This window comes from Bufo gargarizans, chromosome 10 (assembly GCF_014858855.1).
Source record: "Bufo gargarizans isolate SCDJY-AF-19 chromosome 10, ASM1485885v1, whole genome shotgun sequence".
Lineage (NCBI taxonomy): Eukaryota > Metazoa > Chordata > Amphibia > Anura > Bufonidae > Bufo > Bufo gargarizans.
Window position 1 is genome coordinate 2767096 of NC_058089.1, and position 25425 is coordinate 2792520.

The 25425-nt window shown below is 50.1% G+C and overlaps 1 protein-coding gene and 1 long non-coding RNA gene across 9 annotated transcripts in view; one reads left to right on the forward strand and one right to left on the reverse strand.

The window, feature by feature from the left end:
• On the forward strand, positions 1-14674 carry LOC122920164. The gene is made up of 3 exons (XR_006386886.1): positions 1-295; positions 703-1599; positions 14550-14674. It is a non-coding gene; the product is annotated as an uncharacterized LOC122920164 (long non-coding RNA).
• The window catches only part of E2F8 (E2F transcription factor 8), a 20392-nt gene continuing 8245 nt past the window's right edge, over positions 13279-25425 (reverse strand). For 5 of the 8 annotated variants that reach the window (XM_044269410.1, XM_044269409.1, XM_044269405.1 and 2 more), the window contains exons 5-13: positions 23847-24137; positions 23551-23712; positions 22127-22264; positions 21021-21221; positions 20619-20691; positions 16913-17297; positions 16145-16262; positions 15744-16027; positions 13279-15197 (exon numbers count right to left, since the gene is read on the reverse strand). In XM_044269410.1, the coding sequence (XP_044125345.1) occupies positions 15027-15197; positions 15744-16027; positions 16145-16262; positions 16913-17297; positions 20619-20691; positions 21021-21221; positions 22127-22264; positions 23551-23712; positions 23847-24137 (1823 nt within the window). In that variant the 3' untranslated portion in view covers positions 13279-15026. The remainder of the gene's footprint in view (positions 15198-15743; positions 16028-16144; positions 16263-16912; positions 17298-20618; positions 20692-21020; positions 21222-22126; positions 22265-23550; positions 23713-23846; positions 24138-25425) is intronic. The other 3 variants (XM_044269408.1, XM_044269413.1, XM_044269406.1) reach the window with 3 other exon arrangements.

Below are 25425 nucleotides of genomic sequence, written 5' to 3' on the forward strand. Positions count from 1 at the left end.
TGGAGGTGAGTGTTTGTAAATTGTCACACCACCTCAGGACCTAGTAAGGTAGGGGCAGAGATACAACAACACCCTGGGCAGCAGAAGGGTAGCCACAGCAGAGGTAGCGAACAGGCATGTTCTGGCCCCTGCACTTTGGAGTATTCCTGGACCTGTGGAGAATCCAGATAAGAAGGAAAAGACCAGCCTGCTGTGTGAAAATCTGAGTGCATGTGTCCGTAGAAATAAAGATACTGCTACCTGCCGAGAGAGCTGTGAGGAAGGCGCTACTGCAACCTGGAAGTGTCTGTACACCGTGAGTATGCTGCAAGGAGAGAGATACTGCCGGGGGAAGCTATGTCAGTACCCAGCGTGCAGGCATCCCCTGTAATGCCGGGGAATAGGCTACTGCGTGGAGTGAAATGCCTGAGGCATGGAAGCTCCATGTATTACTTTAGGGACCAGGATGCTTTGTAGAAAGGGGTCACATTGTCATAGGGCTGGCCTTATAGTACATGTATTGTTCTGAGTCACTGAATATAGCATGTTTTTTCTTTACTGACAGCTGGTGACTTTACTGACACTTGGCCGCCCCTCCTGTCAGTTTATGGGCTCGGGGCTGCACGCTTCACTGGGGTTGATAATAGCGAGGCAGCTGGAAGTCCAGCAGTCGGAGAAGCCGTGCTCGTGATTTTCCACTTGTAATTTTTATTGATATTCCAGAGTCCGCGCCACGGCCAAGGAAAAACTGAGGCTCCGTCCACATCATCAGAGATTATCGCCTTTCGGGTTGACTTCAATGACTTTATGGAACCAAAGCTGCGCAGTAAATCCCCACCAAATATCATCGAGACCAAATGGCCAATGCCAGGGCAAGAGGAAAATAGTCCTCGAGAGGGGACTGGTGAATATAAGAACTCTGCTACCAGAGGACATTTAGAGAGGTTCATCCTGAGCGTCCTGGTTCCTGAATATAATGATACAACCACAAAACTGCTAGAACTACTGTGACACTTAATCCTAGGAGAGTTTGCTACAATTGCATATTGGTGAGATAAATACATCTCTATCATCCCCCTTTCTAAAAGACCGTTCCCTACCCCTCAAGGCGGTCAGAAGGACAAGGACAAATGGCCACCCCCCTGACCACAAGTCAACCCATCTGTGCCCCATTGGCTGCAACCTGAACATCCCCTAGGGTTTACAGACCAGTTTAGCTCTCCAAGATGGGGGCCAAAGGTAGACTGGCCATAGACCCTAAAGGGAAATTTCCCTGTGGGCCGATGCCCAAGGGGCTACCCGAGCCCTCCTCATGGCTGCTGGCCGAGTACATAAAGATCTCGGACCCAGCGGAGGCAGAGCGGGCGCAGGCTGGGAGTGCAGCAGCCGCAGAGTTGACATCACCGACTCACCACGTAAAGCTGCCCGCCCGCGTGAACGCTTGCTTCTGTTCTGCGACTGCAAGCTCTGCGACTGCGTCTGCTAGTGTCAGTGATCCGTGTCTGTGCCCGGCCCAGGCCCCAGCTTCGGACAGGAGGACTGTGTGTGGCTCACTGTGGCAACGTCCCAAGAACTCTGCCTGCCCTGGCCGGACCCTAGGCAAGCTAAGAAGAAAACAAAGTAAGACTAAAAAGTTTTAAAAAAAAAGTATGTGTACCCCCACTACCTCGCCTCATGGCCTGCCTGCTTGCGCCCAGCCCCTCCTCAACCCCGATACCCCTATAACTTAGGGGTATCAGGGTACCTTATACAGGGGTAATATAATTAAGGACCCTGATAGCACTGAGTCCTCCTCAGTTATATTACCCTTGTATAATATTACCCATAATGTCCCCTGATACCCCTCAGTTATATAACTTTCCGGGGGGTCGCCTGAGGCTTCCTATTAGGGCTGCACGATTGTAGTGTTACATTACCCTACTTCGTGAGATTTCCCTACCTCCTGACTTCCTGTCGCACTGCTAATGACGTGAGGAGGCGTTCCTGAGTTTTGACGATCTGCGCATGCGCAAACCGACAGTTTATGGAAAATCTCAGCAGAGTTCAGCTTCACACCGGGACACTGCGCCGGCCGGAGTTAGCCGCGCTTGCGCACTGGGCTGTAATATTTCCCTACTAAGGCTCTCCTGCGCATGCGCAGTGTCCCGGTGTAAAGCTTAACTCCACTGAGATTTTCCATAAACTGTCGGTTTGCGCATGCGCAGATCGTCAAAACTCAGGAACGCCTCCTCACGTCATTAGCAGTGCGACAGGAAGTCAGGAGGTAGGGAAATCTCACGAGGTAGGGTAGTATAACGCTACAAATAGGAGAGAGATTGTTTCACACAGGAGTAACACACTTTACACGCAAAGACAGTTATGTGCGCAGTTTAGGACACATGAGGGGACACATAGGGCCATGAGGGGGACCAGCATAAGATGATATATGTCTTAGGGCCATGTGGGGGGCCAGCATATGTGTCATAGCACACATCCCCTATAACAGTGCCATCCACAGGTCCCCCATAAGTGTCCTCCACAGATCCCCCATAACACTGTCCTCCACAGGTCCCCCATAAGTGTCCTCCACAGATCCCCCATAACACTGTCCTCCACAGATCCCCCATAACACCGCCCTCCACAGATCCCCCATATAACAGCGTCCTCCACAGATCCCCCATATAACAGCGTCCTCCACAGATCCCCCATATAACAGCGTCCTCCACAGATCCCCCATATAACAGCGTCCTCCACAGATCCCCCATATAACAGCGTCCTCCACAGATCCCCCATATAACAGCGTCCTCCACAGATCCCCCATATAACAGCGTCCTCCACAGATCCCCCATATAACAGCGTCCTCCACAGATCCCCCATATAACAGCGCCCTCCACAGATCCCCCATATAACAGCGCCCTCCACAGATCCCCCATATAACAGCGTCCTCCACAGATCCCCCATATAACAGCGTCCTCCACAGATCCCCCATATAACAGCGTCCTCCACAGATCCCCCATATAACAGCGCCCTCCACAGATCCCCCATATAACAGCGCCCTCCACAGATCCCCCATATAACAGCGCCCTCCACAGATCCCCCACAACACTGCGCCCTCCACAGATCCCCCATATAACAGCGCCCTCCACAGATCCCCCACAACACTGCGCCCTCCACAGATCCCCCATATAACAGCGCCCTCCACAGATCCCCCACAACACTGCGCCCTCCACAGATCCCCCATATAACAGCGTCCTCCACAGATCCCCCATATAACAGCGCCCTCCACAGATCCCCCATATAACAGCGACCTCCACAGATCCCCCATATAACAGCGCCCTCCACAGATCCCCCATATAACAGCGCCCTCCACAGATCCCCCATATAACAGCGTCCTCCACAGATCCCCCATATACCAGCGTCCTCCACAGATCCCCCATATACCAGCGTCCTCCACAGATCCCCCACAACACCTTGTAATAGACTGGCATACATCCTGCATCAGATATTTACATTACAATTCATAACAGTAGCAAAATTAGTTATGACGTAGCAAGGAAAAAAATGTACTGGTTGGGGGTCACCACAACATGAGGAACTGTATTAAGGGGTCACGGCTTTAGAAAGGTTGAGAACCACTGCCCTAAGGGGTATCAGGGTGCATTATACAGGGGAAACATAACTGAGCAGTGCTATCCTATCAGTGACGTAATACAGGGGTAATGTAAGCTATATTACCCCTTTATAATGTCTGATAGCCCTCCTCAGTTATATTACACCTAATGTACCCTGATACCCCTTAATTATTTTACCCCGATGCCAGGGGCGTAGCTGCAGGGGAAGCGGCTGCTTTGGGGCCCTGACCTAGAAGGGGCCCATCCAGGAGGAGCAGGACTAAAAGGTTTTGTCATGGCCTCAACAGTATTGTTGAAAAAATATACAGATAGTACAGACAGAGTAGGTAAAGGATGGAACAGCGGCCGGGCCTGGTCTGAGATCTTTACTAGCCACAGGAATGGGGGCGGCGTGAAAGGAAGGGGTTGCAAAAAAGTTAGTGGGGGGTGGGGCCCATTTCTAGCTACGCCACTGCCCAGCGGGGTTATAACTAAGGGATATCAGGGTACATTATTATACAGGAAAATTATTAAGTGGCCCCCCATTTTTGACTGTATCTTCTGTGCCCCCCCCCCCCCTAAATTTTTATCCTAGAGTCGCCACTGCTTATGCACCTGATCAACGGCCGCAGGTGACCTCAACTGTATCACCATCCTCAGGACGGGGATACAGGTGAATACTGCGGGGTGGGTGGTAGTATTTTATGCTACACTGTGACATTTTGTTCTGCTCTATTCGTTACAATGTGTTATGACCATTGGAAGAGATCCGGTGCTTGATTTTAGCCAGAAGGGGATCTGAAAGTTTGCAACCATGTATCTATCTAGGTAAAGTTCACTGGAATGATACATTGTTGCAATTCCTTGGCTGAGAGAAGCATAAGGCCTCGCGCACACAGCAGTTGATCAGCAACTTCTATGCAGATTCCGCAGACAGATCCGGACCAATTCAACTTGAATGGGTCCATGATCCTTCTGAACTGCAAAAAAGTAGTGATTCCGTGGCGATTCCGTGCCTCTGTTCTGCACCGGACCTTCCAGATTGTGAACCCATTCAAGTGAATAGGTCAGCATCCGTGATGCAGGGTGCACACATATTGCGGACCACAATATGGGCACAGCCGGGCAACAGCAGTGGGCATGAGGCCTTAGATGTAATTAGATTCGCTTCAGCCTCTGAGTCTAAATAAGAGTAGTTCAATTCACTGACATCAGAGATATTGAAAGTTGGAAAGAATGGAATCCCGAAGTCTCTTAGAACGTTGCAGAACTTTCCTTTATAGGCGGATTCATCTCAATGTACATAATGTGACGCTTGTTTGACGGCTCCTGGGTGTTCAGTAACACGGAAGGCGCGACGATCTGCAGCTGAGCCGGAAAACAGATTTCTTTTACGATCCAATAGCTGAAAAGCTCAAGTGTCATAAAACTCCCGACATTACAACGTGTGATACTGAGTAACGCGCTAAGATTGTCAGCTGACTCATTATCTTCAGAGGATTGAGCCGCAATCTCCCCGCACTATATATAGGTGGCAGTGAGCTCATCGCTAACACAGCGCCATTTCCCCCTCCCCACGCTTATTGTCTGGACCCATCTCTGACCTTCATCCTCCTCTCCGTCCGTTACATTTTACAAGAGATTTTTTTGATGGTGTGGTCAGAAATAATGCGGTTTTACTAGGGGCTTCTGACAGGTGAAACATTTATTTTTCATATTTCACACTAGCGTTCGATCGGATCCGTTCTGAACGGATCCGATTATATTAATGCAGACGGAGGCTCCGTTCAGAACGGATCCGTCTGCATTAAATTGGCAAAAAAAAGCTAAGTGTGAAATTAGCCTGAGCGGATCCGTCCAGACTTTTACATTGAAAGTCAATGGGGGACGGATCCGCTTGAAGATTGAGCCATATTCTGGCATCTTCAAACGGATCCGTCCCCATTGACTTACATTGTAAGTCTGGACGGATCCGCACGCCTCCGCACGGCCAGGCGGACACCCGAACGCTGCTGTTCAGGTGTCCGCCTGCTGAGCGGAGTGGAGGCTGAACACCGCCAGACTGATGCAGTTTGAGCGGATCCGCATCCATTCAGACTGCATCAGGGCTGGACGGCTGCGTTCGGGTCCGCTCGTGAGCCCCTTCAAACGGAGCTCACGAGCAGACAGCCGAACACTAGTGTGAAAGTAGCCTAAGACCCAACGTGGTTGAAAATCATATTGTAAAACTGTGGCCATTACATCCAGAAAGGGGTTAAAATACTTAATCAATGTATAATAATATACCATGTCTAAATTACTCACTTATTTCAAGAGCTCTGCTTGCTGTCAGCAAATTGGAACATTTTTGTTTAAATTTCCCATAACCCTAACCTAATACTTCTCACATCTGAGAGTTTGTTACAACTGTATCCAGTCTGGGCAATGCTACAATGTATAAGAGGTAGAGAGTGATGTGTATAACTCAGGAGAGCTGCAGGTTACACTCGTCAGGTCTTGCATCTCATCGTTGCGATATATTTCTTGCTTCCTGGAACAGTCACCATTTTGGTCTCACTATCAGCAGATTCTCGCCTGCCCATAACGTACTGCTGAAAGGTGACATCATGGAGGACGGCACAACAACATACGGAGCAATGCACTTATCACACACCGCTTCTGCACATTCCTTCCAATGTGTCATGTATCTCTCCTCACAGCGTCCGCACCTACAGCAAAAGCTTTTATCTATCACCTAAAACATGGAAGGCAGAATATAAAGCAGAACACACTTTCCAATATGTCATTAATTACATAGCTGTAAATGTTCCCGAATGAAATCCTGTATTATACTCCAGAGCTGCAATCACTATTCTGCTGGTGCAGTCACTGTGTACATACATTACTTATCCTGTACTGATGCTGAGTTACATCCTGTATTATACTCCAGAGCTGCACTCACTATTCTGCTGGTGGAGTCACTGTGTACATACATTACTTATCCTGTACTGATCCTGAGTTACATCCTGTATTATACTCCAGAGCTGCACTCACTATTCTGCTGGTGCAGTCACTGGGTACATACATTACTTATCCTGTACTGATCCTGAGTTACATCCTGTATTATACTCCAGAGCTGCACTCACTATTCTGCTGGTGCAGTCACTGTGTACATACATTACTTATCCTGTACTGATCCTGAGTTACATAGCTGTATTATACTCCAGAGCTGCACTCACTATTCTGCTGGTGCAGTCACTGTGTACATACATTACTTATCCTGTACTGATCCTGAGTTACATCCTGTATTATACTCCAGAGCTGCACTCACTATTCTGCTGGTGCAGTCACTGTGTACATACATTACTTATCCTGTACTGATCCTGAGTTACATCCTGTATTATACTCCAGAGCTGCACTCACTATTCTGCTGGTGGAGTCACTGTGTACATACATTACTTATCCTGTACTGATCCTGAGTAACATCCTGTATTATACTCCAGAGCTGCACTCACTATTCTGCTGGTGCAGTTACTGTGTACATACATTACTTATCCTGTACTGATCCTGAATTACATCCTGTATTATACTCCAGAGCTGCACTCACTATTCTGCTGGTGCAGTCACTGTGTACATACATTACAAGTCATATGTACCCCTGCTTAGAATATTTTTATTGTGCAAAACTTTTTAATATATATATATATATGGAGAGCGAGCGAGAGAAACAGAAAAAGAAGCAGGACTGGAGCAGCGGCGTAAATAAGTAACTCCTTTAATAGCACATATCGCCCATGGTGAACCGTCAGTTATAAAAGATTTTTTGTGAATCTCACCTGTAAAATCTTTTTCTCGTCTTTTCCATTGGGGGACGCAGACCATGGTATAGCCTAGGCCATTACCAGGAGGAGACACTATGCAAATAAAAGAAGAAAGCTCCTCCTCCTCCTCCTCCTCCTCCAGAGTTTCACCCAAAAAAAATAATCTCCTTTTCCCGCCCATTCCATTGGGGGACACAGACCATGGGACGTCCTAGAACAGTCCATGGGGTGGGAAAAAGATCAACACCGCCAGAGGGGCACGTCCAACAGTCAACAGGAACCACTGCCTGTAATACCTTGCGCCCAAGGGCAGCATCAGCCGATGCCAAAGAGTGCAGGTTGCCGACTTACAAAGTTGCAATGCAGACGCTTGATTACGCCTAGCCCAGGATGCCCCCACCACCCTGGTGGAGTGAGCGGTAACCCCCACAGGGGGAACTCTGCCACGGGAACGATACGCCATGGCAATAGCCAACCGAATCCACCGAGCCAGTGACCTTGGAGGCCGCCAGACCCTTACGAGGCCCTTCGGGAACCACAAAAATGGAGTCAGAATGGCGGAAGGGGGCATTCACCGAAAGATACACCCTCAAAGCACGGACAACGTCCAGGGAATGGAGAGCACGCTCCTTGGGGTTCGCTGGAGAAGGTCAAAAAGAGGGGAGGACTAGGTCCTCATTAAAGGTGGAAGGCGGAGACCACCTTGGGCAAAAAAGAAGGGATCGGGCGCAACACCACCTTATCCTTGTGGAAGACCAAAAAGGGCTCACTAGAGGAAAGAGCCGCCAGCTCCGACAACCTCCTGATAGAGGTGATGGCCACCAGAAAGACCACTTTCCAGGTAAGAAGAGTCAGGGAAATCTCCCTCAGGGGTTCGAAGGGAGACATCTAGAGGGAAGACAGAACCAGATTGAGATCCCAGGGGGGCAGAGGGGAACATACGGAGGAACCGAATGCGCCACCCTCTGCATGAAGGTCCTCACAGGCCCGAGCAGAGCCAGGGACCACTGAAAGAAAATGTCAAGAGCCGAAACTTGACCTTTTAGGGAGCTCAGGGACATTCCCAGCTCTAGGCCCGACTGGAGAAAGGAGAGGACCACCGGAACAGAGAAACGAAGGGGACAAACTTCTAGTTTCTCACAAAAGGCAAGAAAGGCCTTCTAGGTACGATAATATATCCGGGAGGAAGCTGGCTTCCTGGCTTTGATCATGGTCTTCACGACGGAGTCCGAGAAGCCCCTCTTTTTCAGGCTGGCGGTCTCAACAGCCACGCCGTTAAACAAAGCGACCGTAAAATCTGGTGGAAGAGCGGTCCTTGAGACAGCAGGTCCTCTCAGAGGAAGAGGCCACAGAACGTCCGCCAGAATCCGAGTGACCTCCGAGAACCAGGTGCGGCAAGGCCAATCGGGGGCGATGAGGATGGCCGGAATCCCTTCTACTGCGATCCTGCGAAGAACCTTTGGGAGTAACGGCAGCAGTGGAAAGACATAGAGGAGGGCGAAATCTCACCACTGAGACACCAGAGCGTCCACCCCGTACGCCTCCGGATCCCGAGCTCGGGACAGGAATGTGGGAACCTTGTTGTTGAGTCTGGACGCCATCAAGTCCACGTCCGGTTTGCCCCAATGATGACAGACGTCCTTGAATATGTCCGGGTGCAGAGACCACTCTCCTGGATCCACCTTGTTGCGACTGAGGAAGTCCGCCGCCCAGTTGTCGACCCCCGGGATGTACACCGCCGACAGAACTGGAACGTGAGTCTCCGCCCACTGAAGGATCCCTCTCACCTCCTGCATCACCATCCGACTTCAGGTCCCACCCTGATGATTGATATAAGCCACAGCTATGGCATTGTCCGACTGGACCCTTACCGGGTGACCCGCCAGGAGAGAAGTCCAATGAGAAAGGGAGAGGAAAATTGCTCTGAGCTCCAGAATGTTGATCGGAAGGCAGGCCTCCACCGCTGACCAAACCCCCTGAACTGTCCGCAGAACGCCACCCAAACCCAGGAGACTGGCGTCGGTTGTGACGACCATCCAGGAGATTGGAAGGAAGGACCTCCCTGAAGTCAGGTTGCGAGAGGAGAGCCACCACGGGAATTCCGCACGAATTGGAGGAGGCAGGCGGATCCGAGAGTCCAGACCTCGCGATGCCTTGTCCCAGGAGGATAGGATCGCCTGCTGCAGAGGCCGGAGTGTGAAACTGGGCAAAGGGGACGGCTTCGAAGGAGGCCACCATCAGCCCCAGAGATATATATATATATATATATATATATATATATATATATATATAGATATATATATATATAAAAATCACCCTCTGGGAAGGATGAAGAGAGGACTTCAGGAAGTTGATTCAGCCAGCCGAACTGTTCTAGAGTCTGGACAGTGATTTGGACGCTGTCATCTGCCTGGGGAAGGGAGGGAGCCTTTATCAGTATGTCGTCCAGGTAGGGCAACAGAGATATGCCTCTGGTACGGAGAAGCACCATGAGCGGCACCAAGATCTTGGTAAATACCCGCGGGGCTGTCGCCAACCCAAAGGGAAGCGCGACAAACTGATAATGATGTCCCCCAATGGCGAAGCACAGGAATCTGAAGTGAGATTCTGCAATAGGGACATGCAGATAGGCGTCCCGGATGTCCACCAACGCGAGGAACTCCCCTGGAAGAAGAGAAGCAATAACGGAGCGGAGGGATTCCATCCGGAACCTCCGCACCCTCAGGGACTTGTTTAGCAGCTTCAGGTCCAGGACCGGGCGCACTGAACCCTCCTTCTTTGGCACTACGAATAGGTTGGAGTAGAACTCTGCGCCTTGTTCCTGTAGAGGGACTGGTGCAATTACTCCCCTGTCTAGAAGGGAAGAGACCGCTTGTAAGAGAAACGTTCTGGAGGCCTGGAAATAAACTATTTAGTAACCAGAGGTTACAACTTCCAGGGCCCAGGCGTCCTGGATGTGAGCTCTCCAAACCTGCTGAAAGGAAAGCAGTCAGCCCCCCCCCCCCCACCCCAAGAGGTGGGCGCGCTCCTTCAGGCGAAGGACTGCTTGGGAGGGTTGGGGGCTTAAAGGAAGGCTTCTTGCGGGAGTCCTGAGAGCCACCGGAGGAGGGGGCCGTCGCAGACCTGGAAGAGGAGAAGCGACGAAAGGACTGGTTACTAGGACCAGAGGACCGAACTCTGAAGGTGCCCTTGGATCTAGATTGGGGCAGGTGGGTGCTCTTGCCCCCCGTAGAGTCTGAGATAATCCCGTCCAGTTTAGCACCAAAAAGCCTGGAACCCGCGAAAGGGAGGTTAGTGAGAGAACGCTTTGAGGAAGCGCCAGTGTCCCAAACCTTCAGCCAGAGGGCCGAAACACGCGCAAAGAGGGTGCTGACATCCAGGGAAGCTTCACAGAGGAATTTTGTTGCCTGAGACATCTGGAGGACAAAGTTCAAAGTGTCCGCAGAGGCGTCCTGCTCCGTGAGGGCCTGATGGTGGCGCTGCAACCATACCGAAAGCGCCCTGGCCACCCAGGCTGAGGGGAACGTGGGCCGCAGACCTGTGCCCGCCTGCGTGAAGATGGCTTTGGAAAGAGAATCTAAACGCCTGTCAACGGAGTCCTGTAGGGAGGAACCGTCCAAGACTGGTATGGCCATATTCTTAGCCAATCTGGCCACTGGCGGGTCGACCTTGGGTGGGGAAGACCACTGCTGCACGTTCTCTGACCGAAATAGATAGAGTATCCATGCGCCTTGTGGCAGAAAAACTGTGATTGGGGCGGTCCCAGGCCTTAGAAAGGACCTTGGCAAATTCGCCATGGATGGGGAATGCGACCGACTCTGGTTTCCTTGAATTTTTCCATTCAATTCCTGGCTACTGGTGGAAGGAGGGACCCCCTGGATATCAAAGGTGTAACGCACCGCCGTGACCAAGTCCGCCACCATGGTGGACAGTTTAGGCGACGGCTCCAGCTCAGTGTCTTCGTCCGAGCTGGATCGTTCCCCTTCAGACCTATGGTCCCTGCGAGGAGGGGGAGAGTCTGAGTTCGCCTCCAGGCGAGGGGGTGAAGCAGAGTCATCCGAGGAGGGATGCTGCTGCGCACGCTGCCTCTTAACAGTAGAGCGTCCCCTGTGGGAAGCACTGTGAGGTAGTGCGGTGCTAGCCACAGGATCCGTGGCTGCCATGCGTTCCATAAAGGCCATGGCAGCACGCGAGACTTGGGCTAGATATGGCAGAGGGAGAGGAGGAGCATGATCCTGTCCCGAGGCAAAGCAAGCACTACAGGCACCTGAGACAGATAGAGGCAAGCAGCAGACCTTGCAGGACCCCAGTGGGGCCTGAGGAGCCGCCTTAGAGGACTTTTGGGGGGCCCCTGGTTTTGGCATGAAGGCGACACCCAGAAAAATCAGAAGGGGCAGGGTCTCCTACCGTTTGCAGCAGCAGATGGTAAGTAAAAAGCACCCTACCATGACCTGAGAGGAGCTGGAGGAGAAGCACTGAGGTGAACGGAAGCGCTGGAGTAGAAGCCCTAGGCTCCGCCCCCTAGTCGCATCACAAATCGTGCGAAAACTGCGAGCGCGCGGGAAGTACAAACCCCTGAAAATTGCGTCCATCCAGCAGGAGAAAGAACGGCCCAGTGGAGCACCGAGCGGCGCAGGCAGCATACCGCTGCAGCCGAATCATGGTGCGAAGTTGCCACTGCCCCAAGACACGACTAGCTCTCTCTCCCATCACCAACGCCTATATATACACTTATCTGCGTCCCGCAGTCTTCACCCTCTGCTCCACACCAGCAGGGTACACCTCTTCAGTCAGCTGGCACAAGGAGTGGCAGTGATCTGGATAGAGGGCAGGAGTAGGTGACCCTGGAACTGGTAGGCCGCCGGAGCTGCAGGTTGAGCCCGGTTCCACTTATCTTCTGGGGGTCCTCAGAAGATAAGTGGACTGAGGTCCTCCTGTGGGAGCCCGAGGTCCTCCTGTGGGAGCCCGAGGTCCTCCTGTGGGAGCCCGAGGTCCTCCTGTGGGAGCCCGAGGTCCTCCTGTGGGAGCCCGAGGTCCTCCTGTGGGAGCCCGAGGTCCTCCTGTGGGAGCCCGAGGTCCTCCTGTGGGAGCCCGAGGTCCTAGCCCATGGAGGAGGAGCTTTCTTCTTTATTTGCAGTGTCTCCTCCTGGTAATGGCCTAGGCCAGTGATGGTGAACCTTTTAAAGACCGAGTGCCCAAAACTGCAACCAAATACCCACTTATTTATCGCAAAGTGCCGACACAGCAATTTAACCTAAATACCAATATAACATATCTTTCATGTCCTTTATCATTTATCTATAATAGATTAATAGCCTACATTTAATGCGCTGCCTGTGCTGTTTATAGTGTGTCCTGGGGATGATGAATGGCAGGAAAAGTCTAAAGCATATTGCTATGCCATAGACTTTTTCCAGGACGTGGGTGCCCACATAGAGGGCTCTGAGTGCCGCCTCTGGCACCCGTGCCATAGGTTCGCCATCACTGGCCTAGGCGATACCCATGGTCTGTGTCCCCCAATGGAATGGGCGAGAAAGTGGTTGTTCCGAAGGGCCAATAATGCAAGAAGTATAATATCCAGAGGTATAAAGAGTAACCCTGAGCGCTCACTCGCTTCATACGTACAGTACATATGTCAAGCCTTGAAGGCGCATTCTAAGATTTTACTATTGATGGCCTGTCCTCTGAGCAGCGGGAGTCCGACACCCCGTAAATCCTCCGATCACATCTATGGCCGGTGTTTCGCTGCAGCGGTCATGTGACAACAACTTTCAGTGATCCGGGACCTGCTGCGGCGGCTGTAGAACGATGCAGCCAGAATCCAGGCCTTTACATATTAACATCCTGGACAACCCCTTTAAGAGCTGTGAACAGTTGACAACTAAAAGCTCCACAAAACTGAAAATATATATATATTTTTTTTTATTAAGAACACGTTACAGATCAATTTCCAAATGTCTTATAAATAATTCATTTTTTCATCCGTTTGATACAAGCTGTACATAGTTTTCTTTTTTTAATTGTTCAAAATCCCCTAAAACGGTCAGCGAACCCCCAGAGCCGTACATCACAGTATATCTAGTGTGCAAATACCCCCCCCCACCGGACTCGTTTCATGGGGTGCGACACATACTGTGGATATAAAGGGACCGCGCACATTATAATCCTGCAGGCATTAAACAGAAAAAATAAAAAAAATATAAAAAGTTAAAAAAGAAACCCCATAAGAATTTCAGATACATTAACTGTATAAATAATTCTCACATTTTTCTACTTAAATTTTTTTTAAATTGCGCAACCATTGGATGCTTATAGAGGGTTTCTAATATAAAATACATATAAGTCATTCCTCACTGTAGAGCGGTGCATGTGACGAATATTTGGTAAAATTCTGACAGTTGCTCCTCAGCAAATGATAAACTGCTACATTATTAGGGTCCATTCACACTGGCCATGTGCGTTCCGCATTTTGCTGACCGCACTATAATAGAAATGTCTTTTCTTGTCCGTGTTTGCAAACAAGAATAGGACATATTCTACTTTTTTGCGGGGCAGCGGAGCGGAGGTGCGGATGGGGACAGCACAACGTGTTCTGTCTGCATCTTTTGTGGGCCTATTGAGACTGAATGGGTCCGCACTAATTCCGGAAAGGGTGCAGACCCATTTTGCAGATGCGTGAATGGACCCTTAAAGGGGTTTTCTGGGTTGATTTAAATAAAGCTTAATTGTTTTATCATTTAAAATGACTTCTAATAGACATTATGTTCCAATTCCTCACCATTGGCAAAATCTCCGCTTGCTCGCAGTGAAGGAGAACCCTCTTAGCTACCTTTCAGATGTAAAAAACCTGATCCTTTTCACAGCTGAGGGTTTGCTCCCATGGTACCCATTCTAGATAGATCATTGTGAGCTATATACATTGGCGCACATCTGAAGTCTAGAGGCTGAAAACCAGGTCTGATCATGTGCAAATGACTCTGGTGCAAGACAGAGCACTAATACACTGTAACAAACCATCCACTGTCCATCAGCTGGGGTGATCAGGACGGATTTTCAGCCTCAGGATGTGAAAGAGGATGTATCTACTCAATGGCAACAAGCAGAGATCTGACCAGAACGGAAACAAAGACAGTATATTAGAAGTTTCCCAAAGTTACAATAAACTTTATGTCACACACAGAGAAACTGATGTTTTGTCCAGTGCTGAGGAGCAACTGTCAGAACTTGCAATGGGAGTAGAAGAAACCTCAGCAAAAGTGGAGCAATGAAAAGGAAACCGTAGGTCGTGCCTAGTGTCTACCCGGCCATTATTGAACACTGCTAATTGACCTCTGGACCCCCGAGACATGGAAAAGATTCTGGAGCCCCCTTCTAGAACAATCCCAAGTCTGTGCGAGGAGCATGAATGCCAGTGTGATGGGCATGGATCGGAGGCCTTGGAGCCGGACACGTGAATTATCACATTGCTTGGCTTTGCTGTGGGGAGTTACAGAACATTCAGGTTTAATGTATGGAGATAACCCACGTGGGCCTGTGTGGCTGAGGCAGGACACGATGCACTGCCCATACAGGACTCCTGGGGGACTCTTTAGTTGGAACCTGCGGCCAATCTGCCAACAACCCTCCTGCAAGAAGAGCACAGCGGAGCAACTGCCAGTTATTCCTCTCCACCCACGTCAAGCTTCCGCTGCGATATAAGGACTGTTCCCTGAGAAGCTGCGGTACAAGTGGTAGAATCCACAGGGGAAGAGGTCAGCCCCCCGGGGGTGCGGAAGAAGCTGTCCTTCTGGGGTTGGGATCCTTTTGGCGTTAGTGGAACACCAGGCTGCTGGAAGACAAGAATAAGACCGTCAAACACAAGGAGGAGCAACAAAACATATCACACCCCAACCGGGAGCAGCTTCAAATCCAAACCAAAGTGATCTTTTTGAAAATTCCAGCAGAAACGCAAATTATTATTTTTTAAAAATCAATATTAATTCAAAATTATGTGTCAATTAATTTCTTAATATTTATCTTTATAATGGTCACTTTGTGATACAGAGCTCCAAATACCCCTGCATTGATATAAATCATACAATTCTGTCTGCCTAAAGCCACCACCAGGGGGAGCTCACTGGGCACAGATTATACATTGCACTCCATAATAAAACAGAATGCAGCGAGCTCCCCCTAGTGGCGACTACAGGAAGAACTTTATATCTATGCAGGCGACTTTGGCGCTCTAACTGCTTTAAATTGGAGGATGTGGGTCCCAAAACTGAACTAGCCTTAGAAGATGAAAATTTGATGCCGGCTGTGGTTGTAATCTACACTGCACTGTAAGGGATTGTGTTGTTCACAAGGTTTTTTTTGGCCAATATTACGTACATACCTGCTGCAGGGCATACAACGTGAAGGGCTGCCCGTGATATGGGATGGGTGACAGGTGCTTAAAACTTAACATTTTAGCTGCCTGCAGATCATCTAAAGGTTTCCCATTTCTAGGAGATATCGTAACAGACTGCGCGCTGCCACAAGGGGGCGATATCAGGTCCTTGTTCTGCAGGGTGAAGTTGAATATTCCAGGACTGGGGCAGGTTGTGCCAGGGGTAGGACCAGCAGATTGAGCCGTCTGACTCACACACTGAGAGAACATCACTTTCAATGGAAAGACGCCTGCAGAAGACAAAGTCGCAAAGTGAGGAATGGCCGAGTAAAACGGTGCAGGCATGCTGGGAGTTGTAGTTTCACAGCTACCAGACACTGATCTATATCTAGATGCGAGTTCCTCACCTGTAATGGGAGACGAGAGGATTTTAGGATCGGGGGTGGAAACTGCTTGATCTTTTCCGGGTTCACTGCTCAAAGGCGCCAGCTGTACGGGGATTAGGTACCCAGAATGCACCAGTCTCTGCAAGAACAGGGCAAAGACAAGAGTTGTCAGAAAAACCTGCAATAAATGTGACTGCACCTAGAAAATGCATAATATTGCCTCATTTATGAAGTAAATACACCCCAAAAATATAATCCATTGCACCCGTCACGCCTGTTATAGCTTCCCAGATTGACAAGGAGGTGGGGATTAAGACAATGACTGGGCCAAAATTTTGGCACAAAGTAAGCAAACTGATAGGTGGGACCTACAGGCAGGAAACGGACTGACTGTTGGGATATGAACCAAAATAGCTACATCAGAATCTTTTTAAAAAGAATATGCAAAAAACAGGGAAGTTTGGGACTAGAAAAACATGGCCGTTTATTACCAAAAACAGCGCCACCATCTGTCCATAAGTTGTGTCTGGTATTGCAGCTCTGCAATGGAGCTGAGCTGCAATACCACACGCAGCCTGTGGACGAAGAGGCGCTGTTTGGGGAGGAAAGCTGCCACGTTTTTCACATCCTGAACGATCCTGCCTTCAACTAGCTCTTAAGCGCCCCCGAGGGGTGGCTGTACGTGGCAAGAATTTTAGCTTGCCCCCACATAGAATATTTGTAGGCGTACTTGAGGTTATTCAGATGACCCGGTCCCCCAGTACTACAGCCTGATACGGAGATACGAACCTCGGACAGATCGTCTCGCGGAGAACTTTTCAGCCTCTTGCTGCAGATCTCATGTTCTGGGAATTTCCTGGAACATTTCTCTGGCACGGTCTCGCTCTCGGCAGGTTGATCTGCTGCGGGCGAGATCTTCCCATCCCCCTGCAGACCTTTCTTATCTCCTTGAGGGGCTTCCAGCACAGTCTTACTAGCACACAGGACGCTGGCATGTGGAGGCTGCATATAGACGGCGTACGGGGAGGGGGAACTGGGGTGAGGCTGGACAAATGGTAAGGCCTGGAGCAGAACTGGGCTGAAAGACTGGGACTGCTGGCTCTGGGGCTTGATGACGACCTTGGCGTTCCCGTTCAGGACACCTCTCGGCACGCCGAGCTTCATCTTCAGGTCCCTGTAAGATAAAGCAGAAATACGTTCTGTATCCTGGTGGGAGGGGGTCGGTGCAGAGTGAAAATAACCCCCATGTCAATAATCTAAACCCATCTATGACCTTTATCTTCCTTTTACTTACTTAAAGGGGTCTTCCGGTTGTTAGAAGTTGTCCCCTATGCACAGGGTAGGGGGATAACTTAGATTGTTGGCGTCCCTACTGCGGGGACCCCCACCAATCACGAGAACAGAGGCCCCGTACCACCTGAAGCCCATTTGAAATAAACGGAGCAGCCGGTCGCACACGCGTGCATCTGATCCATTTATTTCTATGGCAATTCCGGATATAGCCGAGTACAGCGCGCACCTGTCCCCAGAATTCCCACAGAAATGGACGGAGCAGCAAGACGCATGCCCGACCGGCCGTTCATTTCAGGGGGGGGGGCTAAAGGGGATACGGGGCCCCAGTTCTTGTCATCAGTGGGGGTCCCAGTGGTAGGACTCCCACCAATCTAGAGGGAATAAGGGAGTCATTTCTAACACATGGAATACCCCATTAATCACTTTATTTTATAATGGAACGTTCTGCAATAGACTGTGTTGCAAATCCTTACCATTTTCAAGATCTCTGCTTGCCCTCAGTGAATGAGTGCCCATGTTTTCTGTTATCGTTTGTTGTACTGCATCAGGGTAGCTACAAACAATCAGCCTGACATCCAGAACAGAAATCTGTGCGGCTGCAGAGGCTAGCCCGACACGCTGAAATAAAACCTCAGCTGTGTGAATAGGCTTAAAGGGGATGTCTGATAAAAAAAAAAAAAAAAGATAGGTAGGCAGGGCGGTCACTCACCTACTGAAATTCCCACAGCTCCTGGAAGCGAGGATGTGCGGTCCCCAATCACTGGCCTCGGCAGTCACCTGTCACAGAGGCTCAGCCTCATGTTCTATTCTGGCACACGTGGCTTCTGAGGCCAGGGATTGGTTGCAGCAGTCACATGTCTGGGAATAACATGTCATTGCTTCTGGCCTGATGGGAGCCATGGCGCTGGACCATTCAAAAGTTAAATGATGCCTCATTCCCTCCCCCACCCCCCCCCCCCCCCCAATCTCTTACACCGCGCTATGCTTCACTTTTCTTAACAGTCGGACAACCCCTTTAAGGCTGGGTTCAGACCCGAGCGTTTTACAGCGCGTTCCTACGCGCTGTAAAACGCTCAACAGGCAAGAACCAATGATTCCCTATGGGAATGGTTCTCACCTGAGCGGTTTACAGCGCGTACAATCGCGCTGTAAAACGCCTGACACCCCAAGAAGTACAGGAGCTTCTTTGGGGCGTCCTGTCGCGCGTTCCCGTACATAGACTTCCGGGAACGCGCGACAATGGGCGTTCGCATACTACCGGAGCCGCGTATGTGAGACGCCGGAGAATCGCGCATACACAGCGCTCAGGTCTGAACCCAGCGTTAGACCAGGCAGCACGGTGGCTCAGCGGTTTGCACTGGTGCCTTGCAGCGCTGGGGTCCTAGGATGAAATCCGACCAAGGACAACATCTGCATGGAGTTTGTAATTTCTCCCCGTGTTTCCCCCACACTCCAAAGACAGACTGATAGGGACCTTAGATTGGAAGCCTCATTGGGGACAGCCTGATGATAATGTCTGTACAGCGCTGCGGAATATGTCAGCTTCTAAATGTAACAGATCAGTCCCTATTCACCGACAGTAAGCAGAGATCTTGAAAACTATAAATATCACGTTTATTCACCTCATTAATAAGTGAAACTGACGTAGAGGAGACAAACCCCCACTTTCTGCAATTTTAAAGGGAGGTTAACACTTCCCACCATCTCCGGGCAGCCCCCGACTCAATGCTGTTAGACAAGATCATCTTCTTATTATTAGTAGGGATCAACCGATTATCAGAAGTACTGATATTATCGCACAGACCCCCTCCGATCCTCACAGACGGGATCTTCTTATCATACAGCATATCACACAGACCCCCCGATCCTCACAGACGGGATCTTCTTATCATACAGCATATCACACAGACCCCCCCCGATCCTCACAGACAGGATGATCTTCTTATCATACAGCATATCACACAGACCCCCCCGATCCTCACAGACGGGATGATCTTCTTATCATACAGCATATCACACAGACCCCCCCGATCCTCAGAGACAGGATGATCTTCTTATCATACAGCATATCACACAGACCCCCGATCCTCACAGACGGGATCTTCTTATCATACAGCATATCACACAGACCCCCCCGATCCTCACAGACGGGATCTTCTCATCATACAGCATATCACACAGACCCCCCCCCGATCCTCACAGACAGGATGATCTTCTTATCATACAGCATATCGCACAGACCCCCTCCGATCCTCACAAACGGGATCTTCTTATCATACAGCATATCACACAGACCCCCCCGATCCTCACAGACGGGATCTTCTTATCATACAGCATATCACACAGACCCCCTCCGATCCTCAGACAGGATGATCTTCTTATCATACAGCATATCACACAGACCCCTCCGATCCTCACAGACAGGATGATCTTCTTATCATACAGCATATCACACAGACCCCCCCGATCCTCAGACGGGATCTTCTTATCATACAGCATATCACACAGACCCTCCGATCCTCACAGACAGGATGATCTGCTTATCATACAGCATATCACACAGACCCCCCGATCCTCACAGACGGGATCTTCTATCATACAGCATATCCCACACCCCCCCCCCGATCCTCACAGACGGGATCTTATCATACAACATATCACACAGACCCCTCCGATCCTCACAGGCGGGATCTTATCATACAGCATATCACACAGACCCCTCCGATCCTCACAGACGGGATCTTATCATACAACATATCACACAGACCCCCTCCGATCCTCACAGACGGGATCTTCTTATCATACAGCATAGCACACAGACCCCCCGATCCTCACAGACGGGATCTTCTTATCATACAGCATATCACACAGACCCCCCCGATCCTCACAGACGGGATCTTCTTATCATACAGCATATCACACAGACCCCCCCGATCCTCACAGACGGGATCTTCTTATCATACAGCATATCACACAGACCCCCCCCCCCGATCCTCACAGACGGGATCTTATCATACAACATATCACACAGACCCCCTCCGATCCTCACAGGCGGGATCTTATCATACAGCATATCACACAGACCCTCCGATCCTCACAGACGGGATCTTATCATACAACATATCACACAGACCCCCGATCCTCACAGACGGGATCTTCTTATCATACAGCATATCACACAGACCCTCCACCATTAACCTACTTAGTCTGGTCGAGTTGTTCTTTGCAGATCGCTGCCAGCTGAGCCATCTTACTGGGGACATCGCAGGAATCCGCTTCACATACAAAAATGAGATTTACACAAAGATCAGCTACATTTCCCCCAATCAAGTACAATGAGTAAATGCCAAAATACTTTAACCTTTTGGCGCCATCTACTGTGCATGTATGGTACAAGATGATGTGGGCTCTGGAGCTGCGGCCGCACATTTGCGGGAAGTGTTAGTTATGCATTACTGCTGCAACAGCTCGAACTGGAGATGGCTCCGATCCTGCCATTACATAATGCAGCCAATAGTGACCACGGGATTTAAAACTGTTAGACACCGGAAGTCGCACAAGAAAAACTGGATGGCGCCGCTAGCTAGGCCCGCCAGACACTCACCGCTCTTTACTGGACTGCTGGGGGCAGAGTTGATCTTCCTCCTATCGTTTTCAATACTTTTTGCCAGCTTTATAAGGGACTGGTGGCGAGTGAAGCTTTGCTTGCCGCGACTGGCGAACAGATTCTTGGCGCAATTCTCTTTGGGAGACCGAAGGTCCAAAGCTATGGAGGTGTGTAACGTGGAGGTGGGGGTGGATTCTGCTAAATGTAAAAAAAAAAAATGACAAGTCAGTGCAGAAGACCTTCACAGAGGACCTGCAGCCCCATTCACTGGTACTGTGCTCAAGGCTGCTGCCCCCCGCCAACTGTAAAGTGGTGACATATCCTAGTCATGTACCATGAATTGTTATCTGCAAGAAAGCCCGCCTGGAGGTCCCCACATAAATTCTTGGCCCAATACCATGTGCGATGCTCTATCCAGCAAGGGATTCCATACATAAAATCGGATTGCTTTGGAATTGCACAAGTTGCATCATAAAACAGCTGAGGGTTTGTTACACTTGTATCCAGCCTATCACACATCGACACATTGTAACAAACGTTAAAGGGGTATTCCCATCTCAGACAATGGGGGTATATCACTAGGCCACGCAAGCGTGGTGCGCTCCAATTCACCTCTATGGGGAGAGCGTTTGGCGGTGGCCAGACCCCAGAAAACCCGGCATTCTCCGGCCACCACCTTCCCCACTCCGCCCTGTAGTGGGACCCGCACCTATTGGACAACGAAGACCATTGTCTGAGATGGGAATACCCCTTTAAAGGACAAGAGAGCAGTGCAGCTGATGACATGGACTCACAGGTGATGGATACAAAGGTAACAAAATCTCAGCAGTGAATGCCAGATTCTGCAGGGGTCGTTAGCCTATCTGAAGGTTGCAGATGCAGGAGGATAGGCCTGGTGCAGGGTGAGGGGTGAAGCCGGACTCCAGGGCTTTCTCTTTGGTGTCTTTTGTACCCGTGTCAGCCCTAGCACAATGCATGTGTGTTACTTGGGGTCGCCCCATGCTTTATTCAGGTGGAGAACTTCTTTAACCAGATGCAGCCGAGGCGCTGTATGTGAATATTACACTACATGACGGACACATCAGTAGTCAGGCATATCACACCTTGCTGATCTGGTGACGTTTCCGGACCGGTCCACTGGAACGCTGGTTTTCGGCCCTTCTCTTCGGTCACGTGCACCTTCTTTATGAGGTTCAGGCTGCTCAGCACATTCGCTATGTCATACAAACGTCTTATTTTGGCTGCGGAGGCAAAATATAGAGAGGTCAGAGTTAATTTGTTGTCCAGACCTATGTGAGTAATGTATTCAAAGAGTGAAAACCTCTCCTGCTCAACAGTCTGAAGGCTTTGCTACAATGTATCAGCGAGAGCAACAGCACAAACCTCTCCTGCTCAACAGTCTGAAGGCTTTGCTACAATGTATCAGCGAGAGCAACAGCACAAACCTCTCCTGATACATTGTATTGATGTTGATACAATGTAACAGGAAAGGAGAGACGTGCGGAGCTGCTGCAGGATTCAGCACATAGGACGGCATCAAACCCTGAGGGGCGTTTTCAAACTATGGATTTTAACAAGAATGCAATCATTCAAAAAACAGCAAACAGAGATGGTGAAAATGGAGATTAGCCAGAAGGCAAATATCTGGGAGATGTGGATCCCACTCCCATCTTCAAAACGGGGGCTCACCTACCCCGTCCCTCCCCTCCTAGTGAGGCAGTCAGCGGTCTTTACACCCAGGGGGCCTCTTATGGGTGCGACTCTACATTCACCCTCAGGCTGGGTTCACACCTGAGCGTTTTACAGCGCGTTACTACGCGCAACAGGCAAGAACCAATGATTCCCTATGGGAATGGTTCTCATCTGAGCGTTTTACAGCGCGTACGATCGCGCTGTAAAAACGCCCGACGCCCCAAGAAGTACATGAGCTTCTTTGGGGCATCTTGTCGCGCGTCCCCGTACATAGACTTCAGCGGGAACGCGCGACAATGGGCGTTCGCTTGTCTCTGTATGTGCAATTGCAAACGCGCGTACAATCGCGCATACAGAGCGCTCCATCGCGAACATTCAGGTCTGAACCCAGCGTCATAGAAACGGTGCTCTTGCTTAGCTCGTTCTCACAGAACAAGTGAATGGAGAGAGCCACGCATATGTGTGGCCACTTCTCCAGGTGGGACGGGGTTTGGGGGGAGATCTCCATTCTGGAGGTAGAACCCACTTTTCTTTGAGATTTATGGCATAAACTGAGGATCTGCTGATTGTCTAAGATCGGAATACTAATTTGAAGGGGTTTTCCAGGCTCCCGATATTGATGATGGGGTGCTGGACCCTCACCGATTGGATATTAATGACCTACCCTGAGGATAGGTCATCAGTATCAGGAGCCTGGAAAACCCCTTTAACGTGGCTGTACTAAGAGAAGGACAGACCGGGTCATTCGGGGGCAGGTTTCCTCTGCTGGGATCGGCTCCCGTACCTTACAGGTACGCATACAGACCACACATATGGCCGCTCGAACAACACTTACTTTTGAACTTGTTTTTATCTAAATCTTCCAGTTGATCTTCTCCAATTAAGATTTTTGCAGCGATGTCCAGGCTCACGATCTGCGGGGTGGACACGAGGAACAGCATGACGAACCTCTGGCTCATCACTCGCAGCGACTTCTCTTTCCTGCTGTTCACAGAAGCTGAAAAATAAGATTCGCCTTCAGGGGGAAAGACTCGGATATTGCAGACTACTCGCCAGGGCGACTACCTGGTGGTGCCAGCGTCCTACGCAGCCCTCTCCACATGGATAGGCTCTCAGAGGACGGATAATTACCTGCTCTGAACTCCAGTCCGGGCAGCTCCACGAAGCTGATCTCTGCCGATTTCACCAGTGACTTGGGGATCAACGCATCGTCCTGTAAATCCATCTCCTCCTGCTCTCGTTTTTTCAGCTGCTGGATCTGCTCGGCGTATTTGTTCTCCTTGCCGACTCGTCTCAACAACTCAAAGGTCTGGTGAAGGTTTCTGCGGCCGTGCCAGACGTACTTGTTCTTGGCGAGGCGGCTGACCATATGCAGGCTCTCCAGGACATTGACAATGTCGTATATCCGTCTACGCTCCACGCCTGCAAAGTGAGAAGGAAAATCAGTGACCGTCAATAGTAGGCCTCATTCACACTTCAGTGTTTAGTCAGTGAGCCCAAACCAGAAGTGAAGCCTCCACAGACATGAGGGATGTTCTGTGTTTAGAGCCACACCAGGTTCTGGCTCACAATCACTGACGTGTGAACAAGGCCTTAAAGGGTTTCTACCACTTCGCTGTCACATATTTAGCTGTCAGACACTAGCGATCCGCTAGTGTCTGCTCTGCCCAACCATCCTAATATAATTGCTTTTGGGGCAGCCGTTTTGCTAAAAAAAGAACTTTTATTAATATGCTAATGAGCCTCTAGGTGCTATGGGGTCGTCATTAGCACCTAGAGGCTCCGTCTACCTTCAGAAACTGCCGCCGCCCAGCGCGTCCCTCCAGCCCGCCCATCTCCTCCTGAATGCGATCCTCCTTGTGAGCGTATGTATTCGGCGCATGCGCAGTGAATGTCTGACAGCTTCCCTGCGCCTGTTCCTCGGAGCACTATGGCGTCATCGCGCAGGCGCAGTGGAGATGTCTGAGCAAAGAAGCGGTCAGACATTCACTGCACATGCGCAGAATACATACGCTCACAAGGAGGATCGCATTCAGGAGGAGATGGGCGGGCTGGAGGGACGCGCTGGGGGCGGCAGTTTCTGAAGGTAGACGGAGCCTCTAGGTGCTAATGACGCCCCCATAGCACCTAGAGGCTCATTAGCATATTAATAAAAGTTCTTTTTTTAGCAAAACGGCTGCCCCAAAAGCAATTATATTGGGATGGTTGGGCAGAGCAGACACTAGCGGATCGCTAGTGTCTGACAGCTAAATATGTGCAGCGAAGTGGTAGAAACTGCGGACAAGAATAGGACATTTTCTATTTTTTCCGGGAACGAAAATGCGGACCCGGAAGTGCTGGTACGCATTTCCGGATCCGGGCCGCACATCGTGCTGCCCCATAGAAATGAATGGGTCCGCAATTCCGTTTGCAAAATACGGAACAGAATTGCAGACGTGTGAATGGACCCTTAAGCAGTAAATCCGTTTTCAGGGTCTGCGCCAAGGGAAGGCTGAAGTGTGACTGGAACATGCCTGCCACCTAGTGCCCCTGGTGGGTATAACATCCTGTTCACCACCAGAGGTGAGGAATTTCTCACTCACAGGGGGATCATTTAGCAAACGCTGCCGTCAGCATTTCCTCTGAAGCACCTGTCTCTCCACAGAATATCTTCAATTTGCAGAGCTAATAGAACACACCAACCCCCCTGATCCTCTAACCATGTATACAT